General features: G+C 44.9%; 1 protein-coding gene across 1 annotated transcript in view; it reads right to left on the reverse strand.

Annotated features, from left to right (window-relative positions):
• The window catches only part of LOC132472456 (MAM domain-containing glycosylphosphatidylinositol anchor protein 1-like), a 52,535-nt gene that overhangs the window by 17,660 nt on the left and 17,591 nt on the right, over positions 1-17,284 (reverse strand). The window contains 9 exon segments of the mRNA XM_060072063.1: positions 2,740-2,901; positions 3,611-3,763; positions 5,240-5,263; positions 5,620-5,800; positions 13,586-13,609; positions 13,611-13,735; positions 15,006-15,125; positions 15,128-15,209; positions 15,211-15,272. Coding sequence (XP_059928046.1) covers positions 2,740-2,901; positions 3,611-3,763; positions 5,240-5,263; positions 5,620-5,800; positions 13,586-13,609; positions 13,611-13,735; positions 15,006-15,125; positions 15,128-15,209; positions 15,211-15,272 — 933 coding nt within the window.

A 17,284-nucleotide genomic window follows, 5' to 3' on the forward strand; every position in this document is an offset into this window, starting at 1 on the left:
AGTGGCGACAACAGCAGATACGCACGGATGCCACACACACACTCACATACAGACACACCCACATAGACACACACAGACACACACACAGGGAGGCACACAAATACCCACACACACAAACACACACATACACACAGACACACACACGCATGGAGGTACAAAAACACAGACACACACAACGGTCGCACAGCACTGGATGTGTATGTACATGTGCGCATGCACATAGAGCAGTGGGGTGCAAGTGTGTGTGGCACATTTCGATAAACAACAACGCTCACACACATACCATCACACAAGCACACACACAGACCTAACATCTGACAACATCTGAGTCCTGTCAGAAATTCTTCGTCATTCATTTTTCCTAAACCTTCTTCCTGTACAACCTCTTCATTCCCTCAATTTCAAAGCTCCAATCTAATTTATAAGAGTTAATCGGGCAATGTGTACTTACCAAAGAGCTAATCAAAGCAATCTGACCACAACAGACCACAGCAATGCATCCCTGGTCAGGCTGCAACACAATGAAAGTAAATGAAACAGCTCTGGGTGTTGGTGTGCGTGTGTGTGTGTGTGTGTGTGTGTGTGTGTGTGTGTGTGTGTGTGTGTGTGTGTGTGTGTGTGTGTGTGTGTGTGTGTGTGTGTGTGTGTGTGTGTGTGTGTGTGTGTGTGTGTGTGTGCAGCTCTCCAACACGAGGCACAGCGTCTAGCAAACTCACCCCATGTGTACTGGGAACATACTGAACACCAACATCTAATTTCACTCCTTTTTTAATACCCTTTCTTTTTCTAATAAGCTTCCCGGGCACTGTTTTTCTTTCCTTTTCATAAAGAACGTAATGGAATAGTTTATTGTATAGTCCCTCTTTGGCTTTCTATGCTTTACAACCATCTCAGCAGTGAGCAACATCAGGGCACAGACCAACTCCACTTCTAAATGCCAGTGCCTTGGGAGCAGGCAGGAGTATTAACCTAATATGTATGTCTTTCGGTGTGGGAGGAAACTGCAGCATTTTTATATGCATGCAATACGATAATAATACATGTGTTTATACTGCGCATGTGGCGATGCATGAAAGATGATGCAAAGCATTCAGAAAGTGAAAAACAAGAAGGATGGGTGGTAAACTCCCGGTTTGATGATCAATTCCTGATTCGGATGTCCTCGCTATATAATCCAATGGAAAATCATAAAATACTACAAACATATTTACTGAGAAATCGATGTCACATTGTATTGTGATGATTCTTGAGGTTTGTTTTTCATTCTCTCTCTCTCTCTCTCCCTCACGCATACGTTGGTCCCAGTCTCCATCTTCCACCCTCCATCTATCGCATGGTCTTTCTCTCTCTCTCTCTCTCTCTCTCTCTCTCTCTCTCTCTCTCTCTCTCTCCCTCTCTCTCTCTCTCTCTCTCTCTCTCTCTCTCTGGTTCTCATTCCACCACGCTTCACTAAGCCCTCTTTTTATTTCCTCTAATCCTTTCTTATCTTGTTCTCTATCAACCCTCCAGCTATTCTCCTATTAACCAAACAATTCCTCCAATCCTATCATCTGGCTACAAGCCACTGCATTGCAATGCAGAATTTCCGCCAAAACAACTGACCTTGTTATTGTGAACTGTGGAAGTGTGGAAAAGGTTTATGACTTTACGCAAAAAAAGATTGAAATTATTATCATCTGCCTTCAACATTTGACACGCTCCTGGCCAAATTATAAGGGTTTCACATTGCCAGACAATTGGTCGCTGGTTTAGTATTCAGAAGGTAAAAAAGGACGATTTATCAACCGAAACCAACAAATCTCCCACTTTACCCCTGACAACACCCGTGGTGTTCTCTCCCTCAACCCCTCTCTTCCTCTCCTCCATCTCGGTGGCTTTCTTCCAATCAGTCTCATCCTAGCCTCGTCCCTCACCTTCGTTAGGAAAGTGTGTGTGTGTATGTGTGTGTGTGTGTGTGTGTGTGTGTGTGTGTGTGTGTGTGTGTGTGTGTGTGTGTGTGTGTGTGTGTGTGTGTGTGTGTGTGTGTCACTGCCAAGGTAAGGCACTTAGAGCTACGACAGATGGGAGCCGAGTGGTACAACAGTGAGGGCAAATTGAGGGAAAACTTGTGAAGGAGGCTGGGCGGGGCGGGGGGGGGGGGCGGCGTGGGGGCGGGGGCGGGGGGGGGGCGGGGGGGGGGGGGGATGCTAACAGATAGTCTTGATTGTATCCACGCCACGAGCTCGGTGATGGATGATTGGTCGTCACGTCCGGAGTCGCCTCCCTGAGAAGGCGCTCAAGGATCTGGCGGCACGCCGGAGCCGCTCCACGGCCGTCCAGATGACGCCGCCTGGATTCTAAAGGATTCCAAGTGGATCGGGAGGGATTTGGGCAAGGAGGGTGACCAGAGAGCCGCCATGGGCTCACGGAGAAGGAGCAGAAAGTGGTCATTAAATCTGACTCTTTGGTTTAGTAAGTACACGAGAGTGACCCTGGGAACGGGTGGACAGACTGCCTTTCTTTTCTTACACACCCATACACACGCAGCAAAATAAACCAGAGACACTTGTACGGATACTGCCACCGCGGTAACCTCGGTATCTGCATGTGTCTGTGCTCGTAGATCATCCTGTTGTTGATTGATGGAGTGTAGGTCATCAGAAAATAATGTACGACCCCTTGAAAATGAATAGGTAAAAGTTGTTTCTACGTGTGTGTGTGTGTGTGTGTGTGTGTGTGTGTGTGTGGGTGTGTTCTCACCAATGTGTTTGCCCTTCATGTGGTAATAGAAGGACACACAGTAGGGGACCCTTCCAGAGCCCTTGGGCCCCTTCACCGACGTCACGTTAAACAGAGGGGACAGGAGGCGCGCCTTGTCTCCGGGGGCCCGGGGCCGCGATGCTTCGATGTACATGTAGTAACCTGTAGCAGCAGCGGAAACAAAGCCGTGCTTAAAGGGGACCTATTAGGCTTTTTCGACTTTTATGACCTATAAACGTTGTTCTAATGATTGATAGTCATGTTTAACCATGCTAAAGTGTCAAATAATGACGTGCATGCATTTTCAACGTATTCCCTGCTGACAGTATGGGGTGGCTGTGCAGAGCGCTAAACACTCGGGACAACGTTTGCGATTCACTTGTTCACATTTCCGGGAAATCATCTACGTAGAGGCACTCCTGCCGCGCCCCCATATGCCTGGTCAAATCTGCCTGCGCGTGCGCTTCAAGGAAGGTAACCAATCACAACGGAGTTGGGTTGGCAGGAGGGGGGCGAGGGGGCGGAGAAGGACGAAACCGAGCGTTGACAGAGAAGGCTGAAAGCGCCCAGATGAGAGCAAGAGTTTCCCGAAAATCTGCATCATTTTTTGTGTATGGTTAAACATGACTATCAATCATTATAACAACGTGTATAGGTCATAAAAGTCGAAAAGCATAATAGGTCCCCTTTAAATATACATACTGGATGTGGACACACCCATGATGCATCACTCTGCTACATATCCTTACCCTGATCTAAAAAATGATCGACATTTCTACTTCTAGCTCGAACTTCATCATTTAAATGGATGCTTCAACTCCTCACTTTTCCAAGGCATCATGGAAAATAGAAGCAGAAATGTCGTCCTTACCCTCTTTGGTTCCACTGCGGTCCGTCTCTGGGCCAGTGTTGGGCGATCGCTTAGGATTCTGGGTCAGGCGGTTTTGTCTCGTCCAATCAAACATGTCTGTCCTGTCCTGAGAGAATCCACATATCCGTTCATCCTCAAAGCCGCACACGTGGTCTGAGGTGTGGGTTGGGTCCAGGAGAAACAGAAGATACGATCAGATATCAGAAGACACTGGAGTGAATCAAAGTCAAAATGTAAACGGAATCAAATGGTGCGGCAGAGCAATTCAAAGTGTTTCATCTTGATCCAGCAGTCCTACAATGTTATAGCATAACTTATACATGGAGATGGCACAAAGCCTGGGCCCGTAACTGAAAACTCTGAAAGAACTGAAAAAGGTGTGGAGTTAATCCTTGTTCCCTGTTACATTAGGGAGCTATCCTACTGAGGAAAACGTGTTCACGTGATGCAGCTTTCAGTAAGGGATTTTAGCTGTGTATTTCTACGATTACCTGATATTGGTTAGAAAACTTAACAGACATTTTATTGGAGATTTATACTTCAAACTTTCTACCAAGTTCAAGTGTTGCCACTTGCGACTTTACAGATTACCCACTCCAGCCAGCAATATTATTAGTTAAGAAACAGTCATGAAGCAAACGCCTAATTTACCCTGATTCCATCTCGTCTGCTTTCAGACTTACGGCATTAATCTTTAATTCATTTATTTTTGAAACTACAAAGAAACAACCTTATCTAGTATCAATGCAATGGCAATATTGGGACTTATTGGGAAAGGTCCCGGTATAAATATTGCTATTGATATTCAGATGACCACGGTTCAAAAGAATATAATAATTAATTGATGTACAAATCGATTCACACTGGAAACGAGAAATCCCATAATTATGTTTGGCAGTCCTACATGTTGTGAAGGACAACATAATGAATTACAACCCAACGCGGTAACAACACCGTACAACGATCCAGATTCCCCAACACGCTCCCGGGACGGGCTGTTTGTCACAGGCGCATATGGCCAGAGCGCCAGTGGGAGTGTTGCTTGTTGCATGTGCGCATGCCTGTGTTTGTGTACATGTGCGTACATCACAGGAGGAAATCAATTGCTATTCGCAGCCAGCGTCGACGCGCACGCTCCTTTCAATTGACTCTGTTGTTCTTCGAGTCGCTTCCAATCTGCTGCGGTTTTAATTGCTACTGCCTGGCAGAGAAGGCCTGGCCGTCCTGCCAGAGAATCACACGTCCTTCATTGGAGCAGATAGACGTGCCGAGGCTGACCACAGGTAGAGGGAAGGGTACGGATCCAGGGAATTACGACAGCTCATTTAAGGAAATGGAAGACTGAGGCGAGGACCGGCGTGGCAAGATGTTCAAAGTCAGAGAGGACAGCTGGGTGGAGTGAAGCTCGGCTTGTAAGGTAAAAAAAGTTGTTTTTCTCGATCATGGGAAGCTTCTACTAAAAGTCGTGCTCTAAAAATGATCTGTGTCACTTCAGGGAAGACATAATGGGTTTCTCAAGTGTGCCCCTGCTCTGAGTTGTATCGTTATGAGGACGTTTGACAAAAACACATAGAACCAGTGAGGACAAATACACTTAGATATCAATGATAAACAGAAACAAACGCATACCTGATGATCTTGGGTATGTGTAGGCTGTAACAAAGGTGAGATAAGTATTGATTAGTTAGAGTTTGAGTCATCATTAATAAGAGTTTATGTAATCTGTTACAATATTAACGTTATGAGATGTCTGACCGCCTCAAAGTAAGTCTGCATACCTGCCTGTACATCGACCCACCAGTCTGTCTTTATGTCCACCTGGCGCTTTGTCCGTTGATAACTCTCACTGTATGTCCATCAGTCGGTCTACCTGCAAGTCCGTCTGGCTTTCCGTCTTACTGTCAGTCTGCCTATCCATCTATCTGTAGGTCCACCCACCTTTGCACCTGTCTGCAAGTGGCTCCTCGTCCCCATCTATATAATCTCCATGGTGTGAGAGAGAGGCTTACGTTCAGAGTACTGTATGGTGCGGCTGACGTAGTCTCCGATGCTGTAGGTGGTGATGGGGGCCAGGCGGACCTCGTAGGAGAGGGGGATCCGCAGGTCGGCGATGGCGTAGGACTGCAGGACCCCCTTCACGGGCTCGACGCCCTTCAGGTCGACCTGCTTGGAGAGCAGGTTCTGCTTGTTCTGGAGACACATGGACATGCGATGCAGAGCACGCACACACACACACACACACACACACACACACACACACACACACACACACACACACACACACACACACACACACACACACACACACACACACAGACATACACATATGTATTACATGCAAAGTCACTATGACAGTCACTAAATAGGCTGAAAATGTGTGCCTTTAAAACATAAAATAAACTGAAAACCAACCATGAGGACTGTGTCTGGCTATGTCAAAACCTTTGTACATATTTCTTCTTTTATAGTCAGCATATCGGCTGAAAACCGTTGTTTTTTACAAAACACTGAGAAACAAGAGATGGCAACTGAAACACTAATGCACATGTCGAACACTGACAAAGATCAGAAGGAGGGATTTGGATCAGTTGTACATCTTTCTTAATTTCCTGCCTTGGTTTTGTGATATTTTATTTTGGACTTTGTTGAAGGGGTCTCGCTTCAATTTCCCCATGTTTTTTGGTTGGTGTTTCAACCCCGGGTAGTTATCTGAGTGATACAGCCACAGTAACAGCAGAATTGTTGTCAGTTTGTTCAGATCCTGTGAGCTCATATACTGTTGGAAACTGCTTCAACATGGATAGAAACTGCCCTGTTAACATTTAGCATTTTTGCATTTTATGGACCAGGATAGCATTACACAAATCAAGGTGCCTTGGTCAATCATCTTCATCAGTGATGATTGGGAGAAGAACCTAAATTATATTAAATTGTTATTTGTCTTATCTTACTAATAAGATGCTATTATATGATCTCATTGAATCACTGCAAGCATAGTATATCACCAAGTATATGATTGGTAACCTTTATTTTAAAGTAGCTTGATTACTAAGTATTTACCTGCTGAATGGTCAATTATAATATAATATTGGGTACATACCACTGGTAAACAAGTAGGAAAATACAGAGAAACCACAGATGAGATCCCAATTATAATGGATTCATGGATTTACCAGAGGGATTAAGATTTATTTTTATAATCTCAAGGCACATCTTCTTTAATAATTTGTACTTTCTTGCAGATGTTTTTACAATTGCCTCATTATGTAAGCTGTAGGCTACTGTAAAGGATAAACTTGTTGGTTTCCAGGCTCTTTCTATATCCCTTGTAACTGGTTATCGCCTTTTCCATGCAATATTTAGCTTGCATTGACTTTAACACGCTCATGCCAGTCAGACACCACCGCCTCTTCAATGTTGATCTATGTCATCATACTCATATATACTATATTTTCTCATTTAATTTGCGGAGGATGGATGGAAGGACTGTTGTTGGCTTTTCCCCAAAGAGACGGCCGTCCGAATGCCTGAATATAATCAATCCAGAGTCCACAAATCAGAATCAGTGATGCCAGAAATAGCAGAATACTTGAATCAAATACACCGTCGAAATCTCAATGAGTAGACCTAGACTTGTACTCGTTTGCAGGCTATTTTTTTGGTATGAAAGAAGGTCTGCGATAGTAATAATAATAATAATAATACATTTAATTTAGAGGCGCCTTTCAAGACACCCAAGGTCACCTTACAGAGCATATAGTCATCATTCAAAACTATGTAAAACAGACTAGGAATAAAAGGAAAACAGAGGTTAAACATGAAGAATAATAATAATTAATAACACTCAAAGACGCCTAAAGTGAAGGGGGGACCTCACTAACCACCACCAATATGTAGCACCCACTTGGGTGATGCACGGCAGCCAATCGGCGCCAGAACGCTCACTACACACCAGCTTGAGGTGGAGAGTTAGGGATGAGGTGGAGACCATAGTGTCCCACAATATACACATGTAGCAAGTTTAATCGTCAGTTTAATCTTTACTATATACAATCTATGTGCGTTGCACATAACCTTGCTCGGCACCTGCTTTTTAAAATTGTAGAGGTAGCAGGATTAATTTCTAAACAGTGATTGTTATCCATTGGAAACATTTAGATAGGTGAGACGTCTCCGGGTTAATTGCGTTTAAATTGGGCTTTTGTTTAAGGCAGTGTAGCCCTACTTTGTAAGTTGCCTATTGTGTGGAAATGTTGAGAGGAATGATCATTTGTAACGTCTTAATTAGTAATGCCGCAGAACATACCTGAATAAAGTTTGTGTTTGTGGATGGAAAACAAGATAACGATCCCTTATAACCTAGTTAAAAGGGATATGGTTATACATAGTAATACTGTGGAAGGCTTTCATTTACAGTACCGTTTAAGGACTATGGAATTTTCTATTACAAGGGACTCTTTATTTCTAGATAGCAGTTGAACTTGGACTGGAACCAACATAAACCTTGGATAAATAAAATTGCAACATGAATCGGTAATTGGTAATAGAGGACGTGAATTGGTTGCCTACTTTCCTATAGGAAGTATGCATTTACATAGGGATAGAGTTATTACGAACCTACAACGGTCACAGTTGTAGAGTGTTACCCTACAAAAAAGAAGCAAGCTTATTAAACATGATATTCAGTTGTTTGGCCACCAAAAATCGTGAGTTATCCGAGATAAAACACGGAGGATACGACAACGCTGTCTTATCCAGTCTGATCTCACCAACGTGTTACTAAGGTAGCTCTCTCTCTCTCTCCCTCTCTCTCTCTCTCTCTCGCCTTTTCCACTGCTGGAACCACTTCTAATAAACCAATCGCGGTGGCGTTGGTGGTAGTAGTTATTCCACCCACGAAGGACGGCTCCATTAGCTGTGCATCCACTGGTTGGGATCCAGACTCGGTACAAAGGAGCTGGCAACGGGCTGAATGTAATGCATTAGGTCAGCCGCTTCCCCACCGCTGTGTAATACACCCACAGCATGCCATTATCAGGTAATGCACTTAACTCTCTGTCTCTGTGTGTGTGTGTGTGTGTGTGTGTGTGTGTGTGTGTGTGTGTGTGTGTGTGTGTGTGTGTGTGTGTGTGTGTGTGTGTGTGTGTGTGTGTGTGTGTGTGTGTGTGTGTGTGTGTGTGTGTGTGTGTTGGAAGGTAGAGAGGATGAGAGATGGAGGAGGAGACATTGATAGAGGGAGATAGGGGGGGGGACAGAGATGGAGAGAGAGTGGGGGAGAAGGAGAGAGAGGAGGAGAAAGAGCCCTCATTGTGTAAAGAGAAAAGCAATCTATTTCTGTTTTCACAGCGAACAGATGCATACCTTTCAAATTCACAAAACTTGTTAACTAATAGACAAATAAATGCATAAATGCGAACAAAAATAAACCCACGCAACACACACACACCCACATACACACACAAATACTGAAATATTATAACAAATACCAAGCATCCAAATAGATTTATAGAAACAAACCTAATAAACGACTCCTTCATACTCGATACATTTTCATAATCTACAAAATCTAAATGGCTCTATCTCCAGCACAAGTAATGAAATCTACAATCAATTTATGGGACGATATGATTTTAACCAAAAATGACGACTTCACACATGCCTTCCATGTTGGTGCGTTTAATTGTGTCAATTTTAGCTGCCGTGGAGAGTGCAATGATCCTTTTAACACCCACTTAAGCCTACATTCAGCCATATAAACATTTACACTCTGCTTACGCAGGGTATGCATAGTAATTATGCAGAGTAAGGCTGAAGGAGGAGCGCTCATGTAGTATGCATGATTTGGTGCAGGCGGGAGGTGCTAGCACAATACAGCAATACAGCACCCTGTGCATCGGGGGAGGTTTAGGTGTTCCATATACTTCTGAAAGACATGTATCTGCACATGGATGTACAAGCATAGCAACACAAACACATGCATGGCTGGACACACACTCACACATTTTCAATGCTTTCACATGGAGTGGATTTGTGTTAGTTAGTATACGTTTTTTTTTATAATATCTTGTGTTTCAGCTAGACTCTTATAGACAAAAAGAGAGAGAGCCAGATGGTGAGCAGACACAGGAAGGAATTGAGAGATACTTAGAAAACGAAAGTGATGTGAAGGGATGAGAATAAAGATGACTTGAAGTACTACTACTAATACTATGACTAAGGCTTGATTATTAGGGGTGGTTGATACTGACACAGACACAGATAGGAAGAGAAAAGGAATGAGTAAAAGCCTCAAATTGAATTGTTGCGATAGATGATATCAAGGCAACCAACTACAAAGAGAAAGACAGATATTCTATTCACACACATTCTCAAATGTAGTGAATGAGATGTGTGTGTGTGCGTGTGTGTGTGTGTGTGTGTGTGTGTGTGTGTGTGTGTGTGTGTGTGTGTGTGTGTGTGTGTGTGTGTGTGTGTGTGTGTGTGTGTGTGTGTGTTAATTTAATAGAGGAGGATCTGTGAACATGGCTAATCTCCAGAAAGGGGGACCACCTGCAGCGGAAATAGGAGTTTAACAGCCTGGTGAAGAGGAACATCACTCAAACACACACACACACACACACACACACACACACACACACACACACACACACACACACACACACACACACACACACACACACACACACACACACACACACACGCACATGCACACGCACACGTACACACACATAAACCAAACAAACTCACACAATCATTATCTGGTCGGGTCACTTGGTCGAAGCAGATCCACCCAATCAGACTTGCAGATGTCCGTACAGCACTCACAACGTCACTGGGTTTCAGGCCCACGTTACAGGCTACCATTTAAACATGAGTTGATCATATGAAAGACATTAACCTTGGACACACCGCCTTCTCCGATGAGACCCCCTCTCCTCCCTGCTTCTCAGTCATGTCACATCCTCAAACATCATGGCTTCCACTCAGATGTTAGTAGCATAAGCCTTGTAGACGTTGTGGCTGAATGGCCCGCACAGAAGTCATCCCGGATCCAGCTGTCCTACTACGTTATAGCAGAACTTCTGGGGGGAGACGGCACAGAGGCTAGGCCAGACACCAAAAAATGAAGGGGCAGAGTTACGTCTGGTTTCCTATGTTGTTATAGAGATATTCTACGAAAGAGAAATAGATTTGCTCAAGTAGACGCAGCTATCAGAAAGGGATTTTAAGAAGTGTATTCAAAAAGTGGGTAGTTTGAATGGTGCTTATTTGAAAACCTAATGCAGTTTACTTCAGCTGGTCTAGTTTTGGACCCCCAATTACGCACTTATAGATCTCTGCTTCTTGTGACATGAGTTGTGTAAACAAATTTGAAGTGAAAGAAAGACAAACGACCTGTTAACCCAGATTTGAACTCCTCTGCCTTCAGGCTTTAGATATAAACCTAAAAAGGATTTGTCAAGGGATAAACTATAAATATATGCTGCTGCTGTTCTGTAGTTTGTGTACCACGTATTTGTCTATTGTTCACTGACCATCACTGTTTCTCTCTCCCATGCACAACACACACACATACAGATACACACACACAGAGACACAAACACACACACACACACACACACACACACACACACACACACACACACACACCACACACACACACACACACACACACACACACCACACACACCACAGAAAAGCAGAGGTAAGAGTGACAGAGAGAGAGAGAGAGAGAGAGAGAGAGAGAGAGAGAGAGAGAGAGAGAGAGAGAGAGAGAGAGAGGAGAGAGAGAGAGAGAGAGAGAGAGAGAGAGAGAGAGAGAGAGAGAGAGAGAGAGAGAGAGAGAGAGAGAGAGAGAGAGAGGAGAGAGGAGGGGAGGGAGGGAGGGAGAGAGAGAGAGAGAGAGTAATACAAACAGAAATAGAGACGAGAAGGGGGACAGGGATAGAAAAGGGAAGAGGAAAGTGGGATAAAGATCAGGCGGAATAGGTGATGGACTGAGAGAAACAGTCTGAGGGACTGTTTGTAGTTAATGTATTTTATTGACTTGGAAGTAACATACATTCAACAAAGCTCCCTGTGTGTAGAGAAAATTTGTAGTGATGTCTCTTCAGCATCTCTGAACTGCAGAGAGATTGACAGCCGTGGCCTGGACGTGGTGGGTGGTTGCTATAGATAATGATACTGTGTGTGTGAACGAATTCATGTGTGTGTGTTGTGTGTGGGGGGGGGGGGGGGGGGGGGGGGTCTGTGTTTGAGCGTGTGTGTGTGTTTATATGTGTGTGTGTGTGTGTGTGTGTGTGTGTGTGTGTGTGTGTGTGTGTGTGTGTGTGTGTTTATGCGTCAGTGTTTTCAGGGTGATTGACAGTAGGGGTCTCGACTTGCCTGGACTAGCTAATGATAGTGTGGTTGGGGGAGGGGGGGGAGGTATCTGTCTGGTACTCTAGCACTGAAGTCCTGTTTGCCAGACAGTTTTAAATAAAATGATTAGTGTTTATTAGCGGAGTTGACGGGCGGGGGGGTAAGTGAGAGGTAAAACCTAATTACATTCGCTGTGAGTTAACTGCGTGAGCCGGCGGAACCAAAGAGGATTTAATCACAGCCGCTGAGCCAAAGGAAAGGGAACTACGGTATAAGAGAGAACGCAAACCGCGCATCCACTGCAACGTGGCGGCAAAGTGTGCAGGCCTGAGAACGTGAGGCCATGGCCCCCATGGGTGCGGATGCGTATTTCACCAACAGCACATCACAGCGGCTATAAATTACGCTTAAAGGAAAGCGAGGTGGGGGCAGGGGTCGGAAACAGGAAGTACTCACTTGGGGACAAGCTCTTACACAAGACTTTGATTATACCACGGACGGACGGAACGGACGGGGGGGGGGGGAGGAAAGAGAGGAAGAGAGGGAAGGAAATTGAGAGGCATGAGATCACAGAAGAGGAGAGGAAAGGAGAGGAGAGATGAGGGGAGGGAAGAAGAGGAGAGAGGAGGGGATAGGAGAGAAGGTAAGAAGGGAGTGGGGGGGTGCAGAGGAAAAGAAAGGAGAGGAGAACAGAAGAGGAGGCAAGAGGATAACAAAGAGAAACAGGAAGAGTGATGAGGAGAGGGGAGGAAGAGTGATGTGGAGAGTGGAGAGGAAAGGAGGTGTGAAATCAAACAGGCCCAGTGGAGATGAGGCAAGACGAGGAAAGAGGTAAAAATGTTCCTCTTTCAAATCAGCAAGAAAATGATTAAGAGAGAGAGAAAAAGAAAGAAAGTAAGTAGGAGAGAGAGAGAGAGAGAGAGAGAGAGAGAGAGAGAGGAGAGAGAGAGAGAGAGAGAGAGAGAGAAGAGAAGAGAGAGAGGAGAGAGAGAGAGAGCAAATGAAAATCAGGGAACAGAATATTGCTTTGGTATTGCTATTCACTGCAGGCCTCCATTGATCGACTGTCTGCTCCAACACCAGAGCTGATTTTCACCCCGCTTATAGAGCCCTGTGTTTACTTAGCTCGCTTACTTCACCCAACAGACACACCACACACACACACACACACACACACACACACACACACAAGCATGCACACATACACACACACATGCAAACACACATACACACACACACAGGTGTGTGTGTGTGTGTGTATGTGTGTATGTGTGTGTGAGTGTGAGTGTGTGTCTTGATGCTCAAGTGTGTGCGGGTATGTGTGTGTGTATGTGGTGTGTGTGTGTGTGTGTGTGTGTTTTGTGGGTTTGAAAGGTCTTTGTGTGAATGTTTGTGTGTGTTGCGTGTGTGATTGTGTTTTGAAATCTGTGCGTCCCAGCGTGTGTGTCTTTCAGTGTGTGCATCTGGATTGCATGTCTGTATGTGTGCGTGTGTGTGTGTGTGTGTGGTGTGTGTGTGTGTGTGTGTGTGTGGTGTGTGTGTGTGTGTGTGTGTGTGTGTGTGTGTGTGTGTGTGTGTGTGTGTGTGTGTGTGTGTGTGTGTGTGTGTGTGTACCTTGCGGACGTTGATCCAGTAGCCCTATGATGCGGTCGGTGGCCTCCGGGTCCCTCTGAGTCCACTGCAGGTTGAAGGAGTAGTTGTTCCCCTTCAGGATGCGGATGGGGTTGGGCGTGTCGAAGTAGAACTCAGCATCATACGGCCTCGCTGGGAAGGGAGGGCAGAGGAAGGGAGACAATGAGGGTGGTGACTAAGAGCAGGGAGGGCGGTAGAGAGAGAAAGAAGATGAGGAAATTATGACGGTGGGAGAGAGAGTGGGGGAGGGGTGAGGGGAGAGTGCACGGGAGGAAGGCAGAAAGAAAAGACAATAGAGGAGAGAGGATACTTTGGACGGAGGAAGAGAGAGGAAAAGAAAGAGAGCGGGGGGAGAGAGAAAGAGTGAAAAAGGGAGAGAGGGGAGAGAGAACATAGGACAAAGGAGGAGATAGAGCATGATAAAAAGAGCAAAGGACAGAGCATCATAGAGATGATCGAAGAGACCAAGGGACAGAAGAGCAGCGAGAGAGGAGAGAGGAGAGAGAGAGAGAGAGAGAGAGATGAGAGAGAGAGAGAGAGAGAGAGAGAGAGAGAGAGAGAGAGAGAGAGAGAGAGAGAGGAGAGAGAGAGAGAGAGAGAGAGAGAGAGAGAGAGAGAGAGAGAGAGAGAGAGAGAGAGTCCTGATTGTACTCAGCCTGTGTTTGAACCCTGTAGCTTACTCTGCACTCTGGCCACAGTTGGTTTCATTTATGTAAGAAATCACACTTTGTGCAGCACTTTATTTCAATTTCATTGTATGCTTTGTGCTAAGCCTCGGTTATAAATTGCTTTGGATTAAAATGTCTGCTTAGTGACTGAATGCAAATGTTCACATCCTAATAGCCCTTTGGACTACTTTTCAAACTAAATAATTACTTACTATCCAACGATCAGACTCATTTAATATATGAATGAATATATAAAATGTGATTTCCTGAATTTCCTGTTCGAGCTTGTACTATCGTCTCAATCAACCAAACAAATTGATCAAATCAAAATGAATCGCACTGCAGAGTCCGAACATCCAACATCATCATACTCGTCGTAGCATTCCGACTGAGTGCCTCTTCCCTCCGGTGAGCCGCGAAGGGTGTGCTCGGGAGAGAGGATCCGCCCACTCCGCCATTGAGGGGCTCAGTGAGTGGCTCGGGTGGTAGTACCTGCGTCGGGGTAGGAGCTTCCTTTCGCTCCTAACTAGTCAACGCTGATTGATACGGTTGAGGCGGGACGTGACGTGAGCACGACGTGCGATTAAGACGGGATATGACGTGAGTAGAACTCGACGCAGCCACAACATATCAATAATTAACGTAACATCTATATCTAATTAAATCAATTCAATACAATTGCGCGTTGCCGTCACTGAGGGGACGGCCCTCTTGCCGTGGCCCCCGCCACTCACCAGAGACGTCGAAGGTGCAGGCCGAGGTGCCTGCGGCGTTGCTGACGCGGCACTCGTACGAGCCGTTGTTGCTGGGCTCCAGCTTGAACTTGTACTCCGGCACGTCCTTGGGGTCCAGCGCGGCATGCGGACCAGCTCCCCGTTGCGGTACCATCGTACGTTGGTGAGCCTCGGGGGGCTGGAGCGCAGCACCCCGCAGCGCAGGCGTCACAAACTGGTAGTTCCTGGAGCGGACGTCCTGGAACACGGGGTCCAGCATGGGAGGGTCTGGGGGAGGGGAACACGGCAGATATAGCTTCAAGTATACAGCAACTGTAACACTGTTTTTTTTATTTTATGTAAATGTTGGTTTTATCAGGAATGTAACAAACTTTTTATTTCAGTTTAAATGTGCCACGGGCCGGGATAAACCGGTTGAACTTAACGGGACATGCACTTTGAAACTGACAAATAGCACGGTATCGTTGACATTTCTGTTTTCCTGTTACTCCAAGCATGAGTGCACAATGATTACAGATTAAGACGTTTTGGCAAATTAATTGAAGATGTTTCTTGTATGTTAATGCATTAATAATAGTAATGGAGAGGTAATTTAAGAAATAGACTCTTCATCAACAGAAATTCGGTGAAAATTCAAGCGGAAGTATCACTTTTTGCTTGATTAATGTTCCTTCATTATTTGTATTTTTCTCTGTGTACTCATTACAGGAAAAAACTATTTTCCCAGATCAAGAGAGACAGCGACTGTATTATGAGCAACCAGAGATTCAGGAAATATTATCATTGTTGTAATCAGGGCTTTCCACAGGGCACAGACGTGGCTGAGCCCTGTTAACCAGCTGTAATTAACCTGTCAGTCGCTATCATGTCCCCCGTGGATGACTCGCTTGCTGGTATTACCTTTGGTCAGCAATGATGCACTGCAGGCAAATGACATAAATCACAAGCTACACCTCACCCCAGCTATCATGCTCATATTAGCCACGGCGGTGCCTCCACCAGCACTGATGATAACCGGAGCATATTGCATAGAGACCTGAGTTCCCTTGTAATTACTTCAATCTCTGTCACGCCTATTGCTTTAAAGAGATATGTTATAGAAAGATCAACATTTAAAGGAGGAAGAGAGGGTAGGGTTAGATCAAATAAAAGGTAAGAATGACAAAGCGGAAGGAGAGAGGGAGTGAGACAGTAATGTTTGTAAATAGCCTGAACTATTCACAACCTCAATGAATTGTTTGCAGGGAGTTTCTGCTTTATCGAAAAAACAAGATCACTTTAACAGTTTTTGTTTTGAATGTTTTGAGTATTTAAAGGTTCATGCATGCGGAAAAATATCACTGCAATTAAAAAATCTGTGCATTGTTATAGTGTAAAGTGGATCTAGACGATGAAAAACGTTTATATTTCAGACAGGTTTGATCAAGGATAAAAGTTAGGTTTAGGAAATGTAGTCATAGTGCTTTAGACAATGTCTAAACAGTCGATTTCCACCATCCCATGCCAAGTGAGTAAAGACCAAATGTGACACAGATCACAGGTGATCTTTCTCAGCCTATCGTTTTTCTGGAACAAAGACCGTTTTAACCCCGGTAACCCCCTGAAAGGCTTTCTCTTTATCTGCTGTTTTAGCCAGATCGATGTGGAAGGGGGGTCAAAGGGCAAACCCTGTGTCTGATTAGTGTACGGGCACATCCCCTTACGCTGGAAACAGAGACCACACACATACTGATGACTTGGGAGTGACTTTGGAAAAGGAAAACAGTAGAACTTGGATAAGACTACGAGTGGAGGGAGACAAATGGAATGAGTAAGAAGGGTAAGGTAAGGCAGGGAGGTGTAGGGTAAGGTTACGTGCCAGGGTAAAGAAAGGATGAAAGATTTAAGTGAAGGATGCATGGTAACCTGGTATCATGCTAACGTAACAAAACAAAGGGAGGTAACTTACTTTAAGGAAGGTTACCAAGGTAAGGTAAGAAATAGATATGTAAAGTAACTGGTAAGGTAAATACGATAAGGTAAGGTAACTTAGTGAGGTAAAGAGGAATCGGTAAAATTAAGGTATAGTGTGGTAAGTCCAGTTAACTGGAACGGCAATCTGGTCTTAGGTATGATCAGTGAGGTGAGGTAAATTAGAATAGGGATAAGGTAAGGTAATGAGGTAAGAACCGGTGAAATGCAACCAAACAGGGTAGAGTAGGAAAGGTCAAGCAAATATGGTAAGGTAGAAAAGGTACGGTTGGATAAGCTGAAGTTGCTAACGTTGAGCTGAGGAAAGG

Source organism: Gadus macrocephalus, chromosome 14, assembly GCF_031168955.1.
Source record: "Gadus macrocephalus chromosome 14, ASM3116895v1".
Lineage (NCBI taxonomy): Eukaryota > Metazoa > Chordata > Actinopteri > Gadiformes > Gadidae > Gadus > Gadus macrocephalus.